This window comes from Coffea arabica, chromosome 2e (assembly GCF_036785885.1).
Source record: "Coffea arabica cultivar ET-39 chromosome 2e, Coffea Arabica ET-39 HiFi, whole genome shotgun sequence".
In the NCBI taxonomy this organism is placed as follows: domain Eukaryota; kingdom Viridiplantae; phylum Streptophyta; class Magnoliopsida; order Gentianales; family Rubiaceae; genus Coffea; species Coffea arabica.
In genome coordinates, this window is record NC_092313.1 from 70,559,562 (window position 1) to 70,578,196 (window position 18,635).

An 18,635-nucleotide genomic window follows, 5' to 3' on the forward strand; every position below is an offset into this window, starting at 1 on the left:
GTTATTAAGTATTTTACATATAATATTTTAATTTTTAAATAAATTTTATTTATGACGTCAGCCGGTTCAACCCCTATCAAATCCGGTTGAACCCATTGACCCCTGAACTCGACCGAGTCGATATCCGGTCCGGTTCTGAAAACATAGCTTACAACTACAAAAGGCTGTGCACTACAGCTATACGGCTGTTGCAGAGTCTTTTCCCATGCTTTCTTGTTTCCTTTTTCAGCCACAAAGACAAGATTTAGGGGAAAGTGGGGATACGGGGAGAACCATACCAGCAATTTCTGCGTGATCCATCACTATTGTTGAGCTTCACTCAAGATTCTGGAGTGATTATTTGGAGAAACAAGCCAAAGGGTTCTTTAGTTTCTTCATCGTCCGGCTGCGGCTCAAAACAGAGGTGACGGCAGGTGGGAAAGAAAACAACTGCGGGAAAGGGAAAGTGAAAGAAAGAATAAAGGTGACGACTGGCTAATTCCGCAGCTGAAGGGGCTCTTCAATTTCTTCATTAGCTGGCCGTGAAGGAGGTGAAAAAAGTGTGAAAGGGAAATTGGAAAAAAAAAATGAAGAGAAAACTGAGAGGAACACACGGCTAAACCTAGGAGCTGCGGCTACACTAAACTATGGAGAAGGTGGGCTTTCTGCAGCAAGCGAGTTTTCCACCCCAATTCTCGCCTCGCCCACCACTTTGACCCGATTCCAGGGGAGTTCTATTACCCTTTTTTCCCTACTTTTGCTGTTTCTTTGCCACATTCAGGACAATGTGTCATTTAGGTATGGGGTGCTAGTGTTTTTAGTTTTATTTTTCAGATGCTTCCTTTTTGTTTTTACTTTTTAGCTTTTAGTTACCTCGTTTATTTTTAGTTTTTGTCTAGTTTTTCGCTAATTGGTGTTATTTGATGTTGGATTGTCTACTCTATGCTACTATTGTCAAGTTTTCGTAATAAAAATATATCGAGTTAATGTGGTTGAGTCCAAGAGCATTCCTTTGGTGAATATCAGTAATTATGTTGCTCTTCTAATTTTTGGTTAACTCTTCTAGGCATTAGGAATGATTGTTGGCATTTTCATGTGAATTGGTCCAGTATTAACTTTAGTTCTCCATATTTGAAGAAATGAGGCTAGCGGCTGCTATTTTTGTTTTCTTTTACTATGTTATTTTGAGTTATTGTGTTATCTGGCTGTGAAATAAAGTTGACTGTACTTCGCTAGTCAGTACTACTGAGTAACTGAGGGTTTTCACCTAAAGTGTCGATTCTCACGTCAAAAAGTAGTAATTGCTATGAGTGTGTGGTCACGTGGTGATAGGAGCTGAATAACCGGACTCTTTCATCTGGCAAATGTCGGATTTCGCGTCAAAAGGCTTCAATAGCTAGAGACTAAGTCCTGTGTTACTATTGAAAAAAAACAGAAAAATAGAAAAATACGAAAAAAGAGAGTGAAGGTTGTGTTAGTGTGTGATATAAGTCAGCTTGCCGAATTATGGATTTAATGTTGAGATTTTGGTTAATAGTTGGACCATTTGTTGATAAATATTGAGCGATCATTCCTTCTTCTTAGATTAGTTAACCTGAAATTGAAGGAGTTTGTAGTTTAGAAACTAACCGGGGTGATGTTTCTTGGATTTTGATCACTGATGCTTGATATATATTTTTCTTGATATCGTGGCAATATGGTAGATAAAGCAATAGCCATTGTCAAATATTAGTGCTTGTTTACTGTTCTTATGCTTGAGAACAAGCATGGTTTAGGTGTGGGGGGAATTGATAGGTTGTAATTTTATTATTTATTTTATTATTAATTTCCTCTATTACCTAACCCGATGTGAATTAATTATTAGATTCTACTCACTTTTCGTAATTTGCATTTATTTCAGAGAGTAAAACGAAAATACCACAACCAAGACCAATTTGGCAGTCATCTGGGAAGAATTCAAATAGAAGGCATTCAGGGGCATTTTTGAAACGAGGAGATGCGAGCCCATTTTGGTAATTTGGCCGAAGACAGCAAGAAAGGAAAAAGAACCGAAAAGGCCGAAGTCTTCGGGAGGTATTGAAGCCGCCGCACAATAAAAAGCAGAGTAGGACTTTTGATAGAATTTGGAGTTGCACAGGATTAGGACTCCTTTAGCTTTTGGAGCTTTGCCCTTTTGGCTTCTTCTTTTAGTTTTTACTTCCTACGCATGTCAGAGGGGAGAGCTTAGCCTTTGACTTTTCCTTTCATCTTTAGTTGCTTTTCTTTTCTTTTCCGTAGGAGTAAACAAGGGATGAGTTAAACTCCTTTGTCTGGTCAAGGAACAATGGAAGCTTTGATTCGTCTAAAAATTGTGAGATCGATTTAATTTTATCTTTTTCTTTGATTTATTGGTATTCGCATATTCTTTGATTTCAGTACTTATGATTATTTAATTAATTGATTGTTTTGGATCCGGATAATTAGTTAATTTGGTAATCTATTGTCAATTAGGGCATTAAATCCGTAATTATTTAATTGCATTGAAATAGTGGCAACTGGCATGATTGGGTTTGTGTCAGGGGAATACACGGGCTAACCTAAAATAACCCTGATAGTGTGTTATTTGGTTAAAATAGAGCTCCTCTAAACGTAAGGCAATTGGGGAATTAAATCTTACGGGCGTACCTAGGATTATTTTCCAATTAGGGCAGTGATTAACAGACGTACCTTAATCACCGACACAGTAAGGAGGGGTTGACTGTCATCACTTGTTTGACAATTATAACTTATTTATTAGTAAATAATTGGAATTGGCTTTGCATCGATGATCAATTAGGTGAACCATTGCTGAAGTTATTTCTTGGCTAGATCATTAGTTATCATTCATCTGACTTTAGTAAATTGTTATTTAATTTTTTAGTAGTTTCTTGAATTTTATTTGCATTTATTTGATTGTCACCTTCTACACAAAAATACCTCCTGGTTACTGTGAATTTGAAAAGAAACAGTTACACCCAATCCCTGTGGATTTGACTCTACTTACCACTATTTACAAAAATTAACTTTAGTTGAGCAGATTTTTATTATTGCACAGGCCCGACACCTGTCAATCAATCCCGTCTAAGCTTTGTTTTTAAGCATTCTAATGCTTCAGTATAAATGGTGGATCGATATACAGAAGGCGAAAGAGACTTGTGACCTACGAGTGAGTGAAACCTTTTATGCTGTATACATCAAGGTGTGAACTTGATTCTTGAGCTTTTGAAACGAAAATGGTCGATTTTAATGTTTACTCACTATGCTGCAGCAGTGAAAATGAATAAGTAATGGTGCTGTGAATTGTAAACTAAACAGAAGAGATCAGGAATTTAGGGGGAAATAGTATTTGTGAAAGACAAGAAATGAAATTTCTTCCATTTCCATTTTTACACACATAATCCCACACAAGTAAACTTTGTAACAAGAAGATCCCTTCTTACTATATCTACCAAATAAGCTTCTGAATAATTAAATTAAGCAACATATTAACCACAAGCTCAAAGGAGATGCTACCCCCAAGTGAGCTAATCTCCAATTGCTTGAATCTGTTGGAAAAGATAAAACCTTGTCCAAAATGGGGGAAAATTATAAAAATGCAAAGATGGTCACTTTGTCCAGAAAAATTGAAAAAGGCTTCCTGTGTGGCTTTTACGAGCCTTTGCTATTTGTCTTTTAAAGCAGTAGGCTTTTGATAGTTTGTTGACACGTTCAATTAAATAATTAGATTTCCTTGTTTCAGATAGTAATTGAGACAAAAGTTCTGCTGGATCAAGGCACCAACAGTTGTCAGTAACAACCGTTCTGAATAATGTAATATTTTTTGAACAAGGTATAACTCTACGTGAATTACTTGTAAAACTTAATAACAGAGACACAATTATTATATATAAAACCCACATGAGCAGTAATAAAATATCACACTTCTATTGTAAGGACGTATAATAAATTTACATAAAGTTACAAAACATTTAAAAAATATTACACTGTTCAGGACGGTTGATAGAGTTACAAACCATCTTTGCCCCGTTCCCAGCTCTACTGCTCTTTACTTATTGATTTATTTTTTGATGAACTCCAAAACCCTGTCTCCGAAACATCCAATGGCATACCCTCCGAGTACGTAAAGATCAAAATACTTCCAGCACTTTTTACTGTATGGCTAGAAGGATTCAACGTGAACTCATGACATCAACGTTGATGCAGCAGTATTACCCTTATCATGTATATGATTTTCTCGTTTTGTTAAAATTTTGGATGGAGAATTCATTATTAATGTTTTACTAGTCAATGACGGGGCAAAATGTATATATTTAAAGTTTAAGGGGGTAAGGTGTTGTAAAATGTCAAGTTCAGAGAGGCAAACAGTAATTAACCCTAATTAATACTCCTATAAGATTGGACACCCCGATCACTAGATTAAAATCTCATTGGCTATAATGATTGTAGACTTAATACTACATATTTGTATTCAATTAAATGTGAAACAGGCAAAAATCTGTCTTCCCATGAACTCGGTTTCCAGAAATGTTAATATTTTACTAATATAACAATTAAAATCAATTTTAATAATTCAAATTTAGTAGGTTAGATAAAAGTTGTTAGAAAAGTGAGAAACCATAAGAAAAATAATTCAAATTTATTAAAAGTCCAAAAAGGATTCAATACTTCAGCTCTAGAAGTCTGCCAAATGAATATGTAATTAGAACAGTTATAATCAAAATAGATTACATAATTAAAAAACTTAATATTTTAAACATTTATTTTCTTGAGTTTCACTTCTTAAAGGCTATCAACTCGTTATTCAACAATGACCATAGGTTGCTTCAAAGCCAAACATGAAAAGTTCTAAAACTTAACAGAACAAAAACTAGTAGAATGAAGAAACACACAAGTATTATGAGCAATGAAAAGAGATTTTGAGAAAAGGTATAGAGTTCCTAGTAATGAATGGAACGATTGGAAAAGGTGAAAAGGAGTTGGGGCTTATGTTCATTGGTTAGGTTCACAAGGAGAGGAAAAAATAACCCATATCCTAAAAGCTGTTTATAAAAGCAGTGTGTCAACCTGTTTATAAAAGCTGTAGAACTCTGAAACTGATTCCCCAATGGGCACTTGGAAAAAAGTCTATCCCACGAAGCAGGAGAATCATCATCAATGCCAAGGTACGCTTCTGCAGCAATAAACTTGTGTGTGTATTCATGGCGATAATTCTCCAAGTATAGAGATCCAATACGGCGGCCAGGATCAGCCAGAATGCCATGACAAGGTACATAAGAAAATTCCATGGTGGGAGGTTACGATCAATTCCTAAATCTTCAAGAATGCACCAAACATCATCCCCCCTCGCCATCACCTTCTTTGCGCTCCCTTCTCAATTCTGCAGCCGCCTTTGCTCTACAATAACCAATCTCCGGGTTTCTTTAATTGTCATTCCTATTTCCATTTGGATATGGATCAATTTAATTTTTGTTGTATTTTCTTCTTGCTCCGTTAGTATGTATTGTACGCTTTTAAAGAAAACACTACCAGGAAATCAAATTTTGTGCTTGTGCATTTGCGCTCTCCCCTAGTAATTTTTGTTGTACTTTTACATCACAATGCAATACTTGTCATCAAACCTCCTTCATCTCTATTTATAGCTTTACAACAAGATTCCTTTGGGTTCCAAGAGCAATAACTACTAGCTAAATAAACTGGGAAATCAATTAACCAGTAGATCAACAAAGAGAAAGGAACTAACTTAAGTGAACTAATATCAACTCGCCAGCATCTTATCACACTACATCTCAATTACGCCCCCCCCCCCCCTCCAAAAAAAAAAAAAAAAAGGAAAAGATCAGATAAACAGAACATTTTGTATCACAACTAATCACACTAGCATAGAGCTGCATTAGTCAATCAATCTTCTCTAATTACTTCCCTTTGTTCATCTTAGACTTGGCTGATCCTCTTTTATCTAGCAACACTATTGCCTTTCCTCCCTTTTGCAGGACACTTGTATCTCCAGTGAAAAATTTTGTAAAGCCCAGCCCGCACCTTACACCATGTCACATGCTCTTGAGTCTTATCTCCACGATTCTCATATCAGTTACGAACTCATGATCTTGCACAGTCCACCTGAACCTTGGACATCTGAATCTGCTGACTGCTTGGTATCCGCCCATGACAAACTTCACAAGCAGTGGTATGGTCTCCTCCATCTTTGACCCTGCCTGTATTGCTACATCAGTGTTGACGAAACTATATGGACTGCCAGTAAATATTATGCCTGTTATGACCCTTTCTCCTACTAAAGCTTAGACGTGGCGGGGTAGCCTTGATCAATGAGAACATCAACTGATTCAAAAGGCAAGATTTGCTCCCGATTAGTCCTCATTTCTGAAGAGATTAACCCCTATTTCTCACTTGATTGTAATGAAACATCCAAAACCCAACACAAAAGAGCCCTATGCGTGCTATATTTACTTCATCCCTTTATAAGAAGAGACACATGATACTCCCTGTAGAAGAATAATAAGTAATCGTTCTCCACAGCCTGACCACTACTAAATTGTCACTAAACAAAAATCAACTTTAAGGGGCTTGGCTTTGTCCTATTTGAGAGAATCATATGGCTTGAAATGCACAACGAGGGCATTGTTCAACATTCGTTAAAAAAAAATTTAAAATAGTGCTTGAATAGTAATTGATTCTGATATACAACAGTTATTTTGTGATTGATTCTGATATACAACAGTTATTTTGTAATTGATTCTGATATACAACAATTATTTTGTTTACCTCATAAACACATGTTCTGACCGCTTTTTTATAATTTTAATTATATTTTTATCTCACATATATTATATTATAAAAAGTGCTACAATAGTTATTCAAATAATCTCGTATTCAAACATTCTAATTGCAATGTGCATGTTAAAAATCATTATTGTTTATAATGAAAACTTAAGGAAAAATCGTTCAGGACTCTCTCATATTTTATCAAATGAATTTTTTCATCTTTCTCTTTTGAAATGTCAACTTTACGCCCCTTATAAATTTAAATCAGCAAAATTTAGTCTCAACTTAAGTTTCTAACTACTTTTTAGTCTAAAATCATGTTACCTACATGCAGTTGTTTCTTATATAGCAAAAGGTTAGATTTCATTTTATTTGTAGCCAAAATAAATATGCATTGGACTAGACCTCACTTTTTTAGGAGAAAATGAATATAGTTTACATTAGATTCTACCTTTTTTAGGGACATAAATGAATGTAGATTAGGTCGTTTGTTTTACTACAAATAGGATTTAATCTTTTTTCTCCTAAAAAAATGATCATGTGCCGATTACACGATGATTTAGGGTAAAAAGTGGTCAAAAATCTAGATTTAGACTAAATTTTACCATGTTAATTTTATAAGTGATATAAAGTTATAATTTTTAAAAGTGAAGGACGAAAAAAGTCATTTAGTGAAATATGAGGGATGTTTTAAATGATTTTTTTCAAAATTTAATATCAAATGTGTGAGATTTATGTAGGGTTATACGGATGGTACATTTTTAAGCTTGTTCTATTGGCCAAATGCTAGATTTTAAAAATGAGAAATATTATTTACACTCCCATATTTGTTAATCACACTTCTACTATCATTCTAATAATATGTTTTCATTTATTAGAGTATATAAAAAAAATAGTGGAAGTGCAAATAAAAAAATAGAGTGTAAATAACATTTCCCTTAAAAATTAGGAATAATCATCACAAGCAACTGTCCTCGTTTTTGTAGGTAACAACGGTCCCAAACTTTTATAATGGCCAAATTTGGCCTAAAATTTGTCGTGAACTAAATTAGTACTCGTTACGATGTCGTAAGACTTTATCATATACATTGAACGTTTTGAAAATGTCATCTTGAACAATTGACAATTTATTTTACCTGTGCTCCATGAAAATCAGGGTAGATGCACTAAATCAACGTGAGAACATTTCCCGGAAACCCTAAACATGCCATATCAAAGTGAAACTCATCTTTATCATCCAAAACTTGGGTGGACCTAATTTTCAAATATCCAATAGTCCAAATTGTGGCACACCAGTTGGTGAGATGATGTGGCATAATATGAATTATTGAATTTTTGAAAACCGAATCTACCCAAATGTTAACGTTATATATAAGTGAATTTGAATTTATGTAATATTTAAAACAAGAGTCAATATAAACAAGGGAGATACTAAATTTATACCTCTCCATGTTAAATTCATGCTTGGTACAATCTCTAATACTTATGGCGCAAGTTATCGATACTTATGGTACAAGTCTTTAATGCAGTAGGAGTGTGGATTTAAGTTGTTAAGGTGTCAATCTAACATGTTCCTTAAAATAAAATTTTACATGACACGCCCATTGACTGAATGGTAACGAACTCTCGATTCTTCTTTTTAAGTAAGGTTCGTGCTTGGTACAATCTCTTATACTTATGGTGCAAGTTATCGATACTTATGGTACAAGTCTTTAATGCAGTAGGAGTGTGGATTTTGGTTATTAGGATGTCAATCTAACATGTCCCTTAAAATAAAGTTTTACATAACAAGCCTATTGACCGAATGATAACGAACTCGATTCTTCTCAAATAAGGCCTTGAATTCGAATTTTGTAAATAAAGAGATAGGCATTGGGAGAGCTTGCCGTCTCATGGAGTTTGACCCGACTTGACTGCGGACAAGTCGAGCCCAATGTGGCTAGCAATTACCGGGGGTTAGTAGAGTTAGCTAGCATTTAGACCTTTATTGCATAGACGTAACTGAAGGGATCTTTTAGTTGCAGTGGCTAAATAAGGGACTTAGTTGTACAAACTTAGGAATCTTTGGAGAGGAGGTCCTAGGAATGGTATCAAATTGCTAACGAGAGCTTCTGTTTCTTTCCTCTCATATTCTCACCCTTTTCTCCATCTCCTCGGCTTGCTTTTTTTTTGACAATCATAACAATTGTATAACCTAATCTATCCTAATCTACAGGGGAGGGAGAGTCTAAGGAGGCTTGCGTATTAAGGGTTAGGAGATATGCAGACCTGATTAGATCAAGCGAGTGTTATAGTACCACCTTTAAAATTTTTTTGCTGCAGGTGAGGTTGGCCGTTGAACCAAACTCATAGGTTTTTTTTCTCCCTCTTCCTTTTGCAGTTGTTTTGATTATAGCTCCATTTTCGCCTCCCTTTACACAAGAGACGTAAATATGTAGTGGGGGGATGTGTAAAGTCTTGCTTTATTAATAATTGCGCCTTTTAAGGGTGCAGCTTTCTCCTTTTTTGATTTTTCTGTCATTCATCTAGTTGTCAAGTGGTACAAGGGTCCTACATTCACGCAATTGTCAAGTGGAACAAATGGTTCTAAATTCATGCAATTATATACATTTGTCAGAACTGCAGTTGTATGACAGTGGCAAGAAAATCTTGTTGGATACTTAGACTGGATGCAATTCTGATTTTGAGTCAACTAGAGAAGCAAAGACAACCTTAACAAAGAGTTCTCCCTTTACAAAATACTAGTACTAATGAACAGCGGTTTGCCCTTCCCATTCCAGCGCAGCATAACTGACAAAAATGGTTTGTCAAAGACTCGAGGGGAGAAACTTAACCAAGTTATTTCTTGTTTAGAACCGTGTACAAAATTCAAGAACACAAAAATGACTTACAAGTCCTCTATGCGGATGCCACAAACAACGAGATAAAAGGTTTTGCTAATAAGAAAATTACAAACCCGGAGAAGCAAAAAATAAAATTTGTTCTTGTAAGGAAACGAATCCTAATGGAAACAAAAATGAGCAATCAAGAATTCAAGGAGAAATACAAATAAAGGCAACGGCAAAGATTCTTTCAAGAAACGCCTTATCAATGCAACTAGAAATAGTTCTTTAACGATGTTAAGATCAGCACTGGCCTGTATATTACTCCATTTCACTTTTGCAGGTGTGCCACAAGGAGAAATTACTAGAAATTAAGCCTCTAGCCACAGATTAATTCCCATAGGAAAGAGGAGAAGCGTTGAGGTAACAATTATAAAGAACTGCAGAGATATGATGAAAATTTGTAGCAGGAGGGAAAGGAAGAATGCAGCTGTACATACACACCGGAGAGTAGGATTATCACAAAGTAATACTTGTCATCAAACCTCCTCCATCTCTATTAAACAAAAAAAAAAAAAAAAGCATTTTCTATTACTACTAACCATTTGTTTAGCACAGGTACGGTGCTGCGTTAGTCAATCATTCTTCTCCAATTACTTCCCTTTGTTCATCTTAGGCTTAGCTGATCCTGTTTTATCTAGCAACACTATTTCCTTTCCACCCTTTAGCAGGACAATCCTATCTCCAGTGAACGTCAAAGGGTAATTATTTGAGACCCAGTCCCCGCCTAACACCATGTCACATGCTCTTATTTCCACGATTCTCATATCAGTTACGAACTCATGACCTTGCACGGTCCACCTGAAGCTTGGACATCTGAATCTGCTGACTGCTTGGTATAGACCAAATACAAAATTCACAAGCAGCGGCGTGGTCTCCTCCATCTCAAACCCTGCCTGAATTGCTACATCAGTGTCGATGAAGCTATAAGGAACGCCAGTAGATATGATAACTGTTGTGTCCCTTTTCCCTGCTAAAACTTTAAACTTGGCAGGGTGGCCTTGATCAATGAAAACATCAACTGATTCACAAGGCAAGATTTGCTCTCGATTAGTCCTCATTTCTGAAGAGACTAACTTCACTTTCATCACTTCAATTGCTATTTCCTGGATGCGTGCAAGGTTGAAAGCATGAATAAGGGTCTCCGGTTTTGGCTTGCGGATTACACGTCTAATTTCTTCCTTGAGTCCACTCAGGAAACTGGAAATGAAATAATCTTCTGTAAGCCCATAATTCATTGTCATCAACAAGTCTCTCAACTCAGCAAATTTCTCTTGATACTCCGCGACAGAGCCCGTCTGTTTCAGATTATGAAATTCTCCAATGATGTCTCGCCCCAGTTCTAAGTTATCAGACACTTCTCGAGTTGATATGCCACAAGCATCCATCTTCTTCCCCTTGTTCATTAGACCCTTCATACCACATGATATTTCTTCAAGTTGCACAGACATATTTTTGACAACCCCAAGGATACTGTCGAACCTATTGGTGAGAGCTTCAATTTTGGCATCAACTTGCTGAATTGAGGCAACCTCTGTTTCAGAATCTTCATCAGTTACTACTGCAAACCCTATGCCATGAGCTTCATTTGTTACGGTTTCATGCCTCTTCTTTCTCGCCCCTTTACCCATGGAGTATTGGCAATCTGCGGCAGATAGAGAGCAAAAAAGAGATAAGAACAAAACAAAAGGAAACTATGATGAAAGAGAGAAGTGGAGAAAGGACAATTCACTGAGTAATCTACATACACAAATCTCAAACTCCAGATGCAACCTACAACTAATCAAAGGCTCTTGCAAGATTAGACAAACAAAAATCAGAAGCTCATAACAAATCAAGGTTCTATTCAATCAGTCTCCGGCCAATTAATCAACTCTTTAGCTCTAAGATAAGCTGCCTTTGCTCGGAAAAAAAAAAAAAGATAAGCTGCTTTCCATAAAATCTTTTTCCCTTAATTTTTTTTACTCCTATTTCTTACCTGTTTGAAACGAAACATCCAAAACCCAACACAAAAGAACCTGTTGGGAAGGGGTACCGGTATAGTTACACAATATCAGAGTTAGCCCAGGACAAATTTCTCTTTCCCCATGTATCAGTTAAAACAGGAATAAACCAAATCACCAAGTAATAATACCAGCAGTGATAATAAAATGCAAGAAAAATAAAAGACACATGATACCAACTTTTTCCGTGGAAAACCCAAATTAGAAAAAATCACGGGACCTAATCCAGTAAAAAATCTCCACTATCACAATAATAGGAATACATAGGTCTATTCGAAAATTCGAATGACAATAATATCATTAATATCAACTAAGCAAATCTGCTATAAAATCACCCCCAAAAACTATAACTGTCAAAGAAATGGGTTTGGAAAGATGTTACCAAACGAAGAGGAAATTCAAAATCTGAATCGGAAGATGAGTAGAACTTGACGAGAGGATCGCGTGTGTGTGAAGTTTCGTCTCAATCGGACTTCAAATCACCTTCCAACCGAGGCCTTGAAGTTATTTCTCTCTCTCTCTCTCTTTCTGCTATTTCACTCTTCGTCGTTTTTCACCAAAATGAAAGAGTGGCGACTGACCTTTTTCTAACTCCCTAAACGTAAAAAGGAAGAAAGCTCCCGCGGCCGCTGCTGCTTGTGTTTATGCTTGAGAAACCCTCAAGCTTTGTTCACTTGCACAAATGGGCTGGCTCACAGACAAGTCCTACAGAACCCTATGCGTGCTGTATTTACTTCATCCCTTTATAAGAAGGGACGCATGATACTCCCTGTGTGCATAAGAATAATAACTAATCGTTCTCAACAGCTTGCCCACTACTAAATTGTCACTAAACAAAATCAACTTCAATGGGCTTGGCTACTTCCTATATGAGAGAATCATATGGCTCAAAATGCACAACGAGGGCAGTATTCAACATTCGTTACAAAAATTTTACAAAACCCTCCTTTATTGTTTTACTCAAATGAAACACTGCAACCGCAATAATTTTTTAGCATCAGAGAACACGATCTCATGGAACACTGCTACCACAAGAACATCAGAGTACATGATCTAATCAGACAAATACTCGATCCCTGACCCAAAGAGGCGAATACACAAAATCATACTTGACAGTCAGAAGTCATGTAACACACCATGACAACTGAAAGGAAAAGCAACAAAAAAAGATTAAAACAAGAATCCAGATTCAGATGATGAATAAGGAAATCAAACTACAAGTATGCAATTGCCAAACAAACATCTATCTGAAACATTTTTATCCTACAGACTGCACAGATTTCAAAATGGGTCTGCCAGAAATGCCTACCTCAAATGATATCATTTCCAGATGTCTCAAAAAGGTCAGGATCACATGATAAAACTGATATAGGAAATCACTAGGAATAGAAAAGTACCAGAGACCAGGGAAAGGGAAACGTACCGGAACTCTTGGCCGGAGAGTTACGGAAGGAAACTGAGAGTTATTTGCAAATTTGCTGTGATCCTTTCCTTGCCTAATGCCTACTTTATATACAACTCAATTTTAAAAATAATTATTATAGTACTTTTATGACGTATGTGAGATATAAAAAAGATAAGTGTGTTGGAGAATGAAATGAAACAAAAATTCAAATGAGATGACACTGAAATTGAAATCTGAAAAAAATCACTGTAACGAACTTTCCCTCCGAAGTTATGAGTGGGACTAGAATGAGTAGGAGTGCAGAAAGTATCTTGGGATAAGTAGGGCGTCAAAATCGGAATTTGGGGTAGAAAAATGGAAAATATTAGCTAAACACTAATATTGGATCAAAAAGATTCAATATGACAGACGTTACATTTTTTAACTTGTTCCGTTGCCCGGATGCTAGATTTTAAAAATCAAGAATAATTATCACTAGCAACTGTCCTTGCTTTTGGTAGGTAACAAAGGTCCCAAACTTCTGTTTTAATGGCCAAATTTGGTCTAAAAGTTGATGTGAACCATATAGTGCTCTTTTGTCAAAAAAAAAAAAAAAAAACACTATATAGTACTCTTTACAAGGTCACAAGACTTTTTGTTTGTGTGATACATTGAACCTATGTTTTCAGAACCGGACCGGATAGCGACTCGGCCGAGGTCAGGGGTCAGGGGTCAATGGGTTCGACGGGGGGTCGATAGGGGTCGAACCGGATGACGTCATAAATAAAAATTATTTAAAAATTAAAATATTATATATATAATATCTAATAATATATTGATATTAATAAAGGCATATTCATATATATTTGATGTTTCAAATATATTTAACAAGAAAATACAAAGAAATTAGAACAATCAAGTAGCAATTTATATTATTTAATAAATATTAACAAGTTTAGAATTAAAATTATGAATTTAATTGAAAAATAACATCAAATTTTAGGACAATATTTATAAAGTATCAAATATTTGAGCTATATCAATAAGTTTTAACAATTTAGGGGGTCAAAACATAATATTAAAAAGTTTGAATTTTTTTAAAAAAAAATTACTGTTGAACCGGAAAAACCGGTTTTTTCCCGGTCAAACCCGGTCAAACCCGGTTTTTGACCGGCTTTGACCGGATTTTAAATTTCCGGTTTTCTAATGTGACTCGGACCGGCTACCTGGCCGGTTTCCGGTTCGACCGGTTCGACCGGCCGGTCCGGTCCGAGTCTGAAAACAGAGCATTGAACTTGCTCCATGAAGATAAGGGGAGATGCACTAAATCAGCGCCCATTTGTCTATCTTTTAAATCTTTTCCCCTTGTTTTTTTGCAGTTGTTTTGATTATGGGTCCATTTTCGCCTTTTGGCTTTAATGGCTTTGCCTTTTGCTCTCCCCCCTTTCTTCTGTCATTCATGCAATTGTCAAGTGGAACACAAAATTTGAGGTAGAGATCTTTCTTTCCTAGACCATTCTGCACCTAAATAGATTGGACATCAGATAAGAGCACAAAGGCCACGGAGAATTACTGAATTACTTGATAGGAGTATGTATTCTTTTGCACTTTCAAAGTCTTAAAACTCTTTCTCACAAAGAAATCATAAACAGACAAAGAATAAAAATTCAAGATATAAATTCTGATGAACTTGTTAATCAAGATATAGAGATAAAATCACACAACTTCGGAGTCAATATATCATTCTTTTGTGTGTGTGTGTGTGGCTTCGTAATCCCTTTGTTGTATGGAGAAAATCTGTACCCATTAGCAAAAATGAAACTAAAAAATATAAAATAAAAATATTTCCAACTCCTAAACTCCACTTCGCAATTCATAGTCAGATTCGTCTTCAGGATAAGCGGATTACAATTCATAGTTAGATTCATCTTCTGGATCAGCAGAGCTTCCAGCACTGCTTTCATATGCCTTCCTTATGATAGGATTGAATGCAGCTTCTAACTCTGCCATCTTCTCATCGTAGTCTAACTTCTCTGCATTTTGGTTGTCATCCAACCATTCAAGTGCATCCTTCAGGGCTGTCTCAATGCTCTCTTTGTCATCAGAATCAATTTTGCCCGCGAGCTTCTCATCATCCCTGATGGAGCTCTTCATGTTGTAAATGTAGCTCTCGAGTTTGTTTCTAGAATCAATCTTCTCTCTCAGCTCCTTGTCGTCATCTGCAAACTCTTCTGCCTCCTTTACCATCCTATCAATTTCCTCCGGCGTTAGACGCCCTTTCTCGTTCGTGATGGTAATTGAGTTCGACTTCTTTGCTGCCTTGTCCATGGCAGTCACCTGTAAGATACCGTTCGCGTCCACCTCAAATGTGACCTCAATTTGGGGCACACCCCTACAACGACATGATAAGCATTGTTTAGGAAGTTCATCTTAAAGGTTGAAGAAGAATTAATTGATTGTCTTAGAGATTGTGTGTTACCTAGGAGCAGGAGGAATGCCAGACAAGTCGAATTTTCCTAGCTCGTGACAATCTTTTGTTAGGCTCCTTTCACCTTGATAAACCTACAAGTTTCCAGCAAGAAATTGGTTTTTGTACTAGTGCCAGTTAAAAGAGGATTAAAGATCTCTTCCCACTAACAATGTAACAAAGTTATCAGCATTTGATCATACCTTGATTGAAACTGTAGTTTGCTGGTCTTGATAAGTTGTGAAGACCTGAGACTTCTTGATTGGGATGCCACTGTTTCTTGGAATCAATTTTGTCATAACTCCACCAACGGTCTCGAGCCCCAGACTCAAGGGAGTTACATCAATGACAAGTACATCTGCGGAAGACAGAATGCAGAACCACATGGACGTCACATTTAAAGTCATTCCCCAAATTGAACCGATCAAAGTTGAACAAATTGCTATATGAAAATCACATACCCTTAGTTTCTTCGCCGCCATGACCACCTAGGATTGCACCTTGAACTGCTGCCCCATGAGCTACGGCCTCATCTGGATTGATCCCCCTGCTTGGTTCTTTTCCATCAAAGAACTCCTTCAACAGCTGCTGCACCTTAGGAATCCGAGTGCTCCCTCCAACCAGCACAATTTCATCAATGGCGCTCTTCTCCAAGCCTGCATCCTTCAAGGCCTGCTTCACTGGTGCCATGGTCTTTTTGAATAGATCCATGTTCAATTCTTCAAACCTTGCTCTCGTCAGTGGCTCAGAAAAGTCAGTTCCATCAAACAGTGACTCGATCTCAACGCGCACTTGGTGCTGGTTACTCAAGGCCCTCTTAGCTCTCTCACACTCCTTCCTGAGCTTCCCAAGAGCCTTCTTATCATTGCTGATATCTTTGTTGTATTTCTTCTTAATCAATTTTACAAAATGGTCCATCACTCTCTGATCAAAATCTTCTCCTCCCAAGTGAGTGTTGCCATTGGTGGAAAGAACCTCAAAAACACCTCCATCAAGGGCCAATATACTAACATCAAAAGTACCACCACCAAGATCAAAAACTAGAATATTCCTCTCTTTTTGTTGCTTATCAAGACCATAAGCAATTGCAGCTGCTGTCGGCTCATTAATAATCCGAACAACGTTCAGCCCTGCAATAGTGCCAGCATCTTTGGTAGCTTGCCTTTGTGCATCATTGAAATAAGCTGCAGATGCAAATACATAAATCAGTAATCAGATGCAAAAAACCAACCTCGACTAGTTATTCTAATTTAACATCGATGGTTTTGATTAAAAGCAGTGCAAGCTTTTAACTATCTTAAATAGATAATGTACCTGGAACAGTAACAACTGCATTCTTAACTTCTTTTCCCAAATAAGACTCAGCTGTTTGCTTCATCCTTTGCAGCACCATAGCACTGACTTCCTCTGGACTTAACAACTTCATCTCACCGTTCTTCATCTTGACATCAATATAAGGTTTCCCATCTTTGTTGACAACCTTATAAGGCAAGAGCTTCATGTCTCTTTGAACCTCAGGATCATCGAACTTTCTTCCGATAAACCTTTTAACATCAAAGACGGTGGATTCGGGGTTAAGGGCTGCCTGATTCTTCGCAGCCTCTCCAATCAATCTCTCAGTATCGGTGAATGCTACCCATGATGGGGTGATTCTGTTTCCTTGGTCATTGGCTATGATCTCAACGTTACCGTTTCGATACACCCCCACACAGGAGTACGTAGTCCCCAGGTCAATGCCTATCACTGTCCCAAGATTTTGCTTCTGACTGTCCTCTGCAGCTAATGTTACCCCTGCCAAGAATTCTTCACAATTTGTCAAAAAAAAAAAAAAAAGAAAGTTAGAGACTTCCCTCGTATATTTGCCTAATTCAAGTAAAACAAGTTGTAGAACTATTCAAGTTGGATTGTTCGATATTGATAAGTACTACAGATAACATTCTGATGCAAAATTCTAATTCAAAAGTATAATTAATCATCTGAAATTTTCCTAGTTAGCCAAGCAATCGAACAGGTGAAAATTCCTGTTCCAAATTAGCATAAAGTAATTGGAATATTAAAGTTGTTACACCATGCAATCTTCTCTTCTTTCTATGCACAATTCATAAACTTATTGGTGGTCTCCGGAAACATTGGTAACATACATGCAGATGCAGGAAAACGAAAGTTCGGAAAAATATAAGAAGTCGTCCAAGAAAATTGAGTATAGTATTATATTAACGAATTGATGATCCTTAGAAACAAATAAGTACTATTTACAACTTACGAATGAGTACCTGAAACGAATAGGAGAAGAAGCCAAAAAGCTTTATTCTTCACGGAAGAAAAACAAGCCATTGTTGTGCTGTGTGTCTTAGGAATAGAGAGATATGAATCAAGAATATTGAAACTAATATGTATTGGTATCTGAAGGCTTGGGGATATGGGACGATGCCTATCGGGGGCTGGTGGGATGTGTATTTATAGCTTTGCAGTGCGAGAAAAGGGTCAAAACAGTATCCAAATTCTGTCGACTGTCGAGTTCTTGAATTGGTTGGGAACTTGGGATGATGCAATGTTTCAAAAAGAACCAATTTCATTGGTTCAAACACTTTCCACAACGTCACTTTGTGTCAAAATTTAGGAGGTTCCTTTTCTCACTACAACTCCGTCTATTTTTATTTTTCCTTTTTTTTTTTATTTCTGTCTTCTTCGAGTGTGATCGGAATTATCCTTTATTCTCAAAAAAGAAAAGAAAATAAAAAGATTGAAAATTTGAGTTTTCAATTTAACTTAAAAATAATTTCAACAAGAAAAAGGACTGAGACCTAAAAAAAAGGGTGAAGGTGGAGGGATAGTTTCTGATTTAACTTCTTAAATTGTGAGTTAATAAACAAAAGAAATAATTGAATATTTTAACTTGGTTAAGTTGTTCATATCATTGTTAAATCCATTTAACCTAACGAACTATATACGATCTTACTTTTGAAAGAATTATTTTCAATCTTGGTTTAAAAAAATTTTCAAAATATGAAGTAATAGTTCCACTAGAGTGCATTTTTTACCCATTTTTTTCCGATGTTAATTTCAGATTATTTACTATTTCTCTAAAATTCAAGTCCAAAAAGAATTTTTGTTTGGATAGA

The 18,635-nt window shown here is 36.4% G+C and overlaps 2 protein-coding genes across 6 annotated transcripts; both read right to left on the reverse strand.

Moving 5' to 3' along the window:
* Positions 1-10,017: 10,017 nt before the first annotated feature.
* LOC113732860 (uncharacterized) lies at positions 10,018-13,240 on the reverse strand. 4 transcript variants are annotated; one of them, XM_027258867.2, is made up of 3 exons: positions 13,086-13,207; positions 12,045-12,431; positions 10,018-11,304 (listed from the first exon to the last, which is right to left on the reverse strand). In XM_027258867.2, the coding sequence occupies exon 3, from the start codon at positions 11,288-11,290 to the stop codon at positions 10,253-10,255; it is 1,038 nt and encodes a 345-aa protein (XP_027114668.1). In that variant the 5' UTR covers positions 11,291-11,304; positions 12,045-12,431; positions 13,086-13,207; the 3' UTR covers positions 10,018-10,252. The 4 variants fall into 4 exon arrangements, with proteins under 4 accessions (XP_027114668.1, XP_027114667.1, XP_027114670.1 ...); XM_027258866.2 differs by lacking the exon at positions 12,045-12,431 and having other exon boundaries at positions 13,086-13,240; XM_027258869.2 differs by lacking the exon at positions 12,045-12,431 and having other exon boundaries at positions 12,972-13,119.
* A 1,517-nt stretch (positions 13,241-14,757) lies between these two features.
* On the reverse strand, positions 14,758-17,987 carry LOC113732861 (luminal-binding protein 5). Of its 2 annotated transcripts, none has more exons than XM_027258871.2 (6): positions 17,787-17,987; positions 16,828-17,304; positions 15,975-16,697; positions 15,717-15,871; positions 15,526-15,608; positions 14,758-15,438 (listed from the first exon to the last, which is right to left on the reverse strand). In XM_027258871.2, exons 1-6 carry the CDS (start codon positions 17,845-17,847, stop codon positions 14,952-14,954), a joined length of 1,986 nt encoding a protein of 661 aa, XP_027114672.1. In that variant the 5' UTR covers positions 17,848-17,987; the 3' UTR covers positions 14,758-14,951. The 2 variants fall into 2 exon arrangements, with proteins under 2 accessions (XP_027114672.1, XP_027114671.1); XM_027258870.2 differs by having other exon boundaries at positions 16,828-17,316; positions 17,787-17,986.
* Positions 17,988-18,635: the final 648 nt, after the last annotated feature.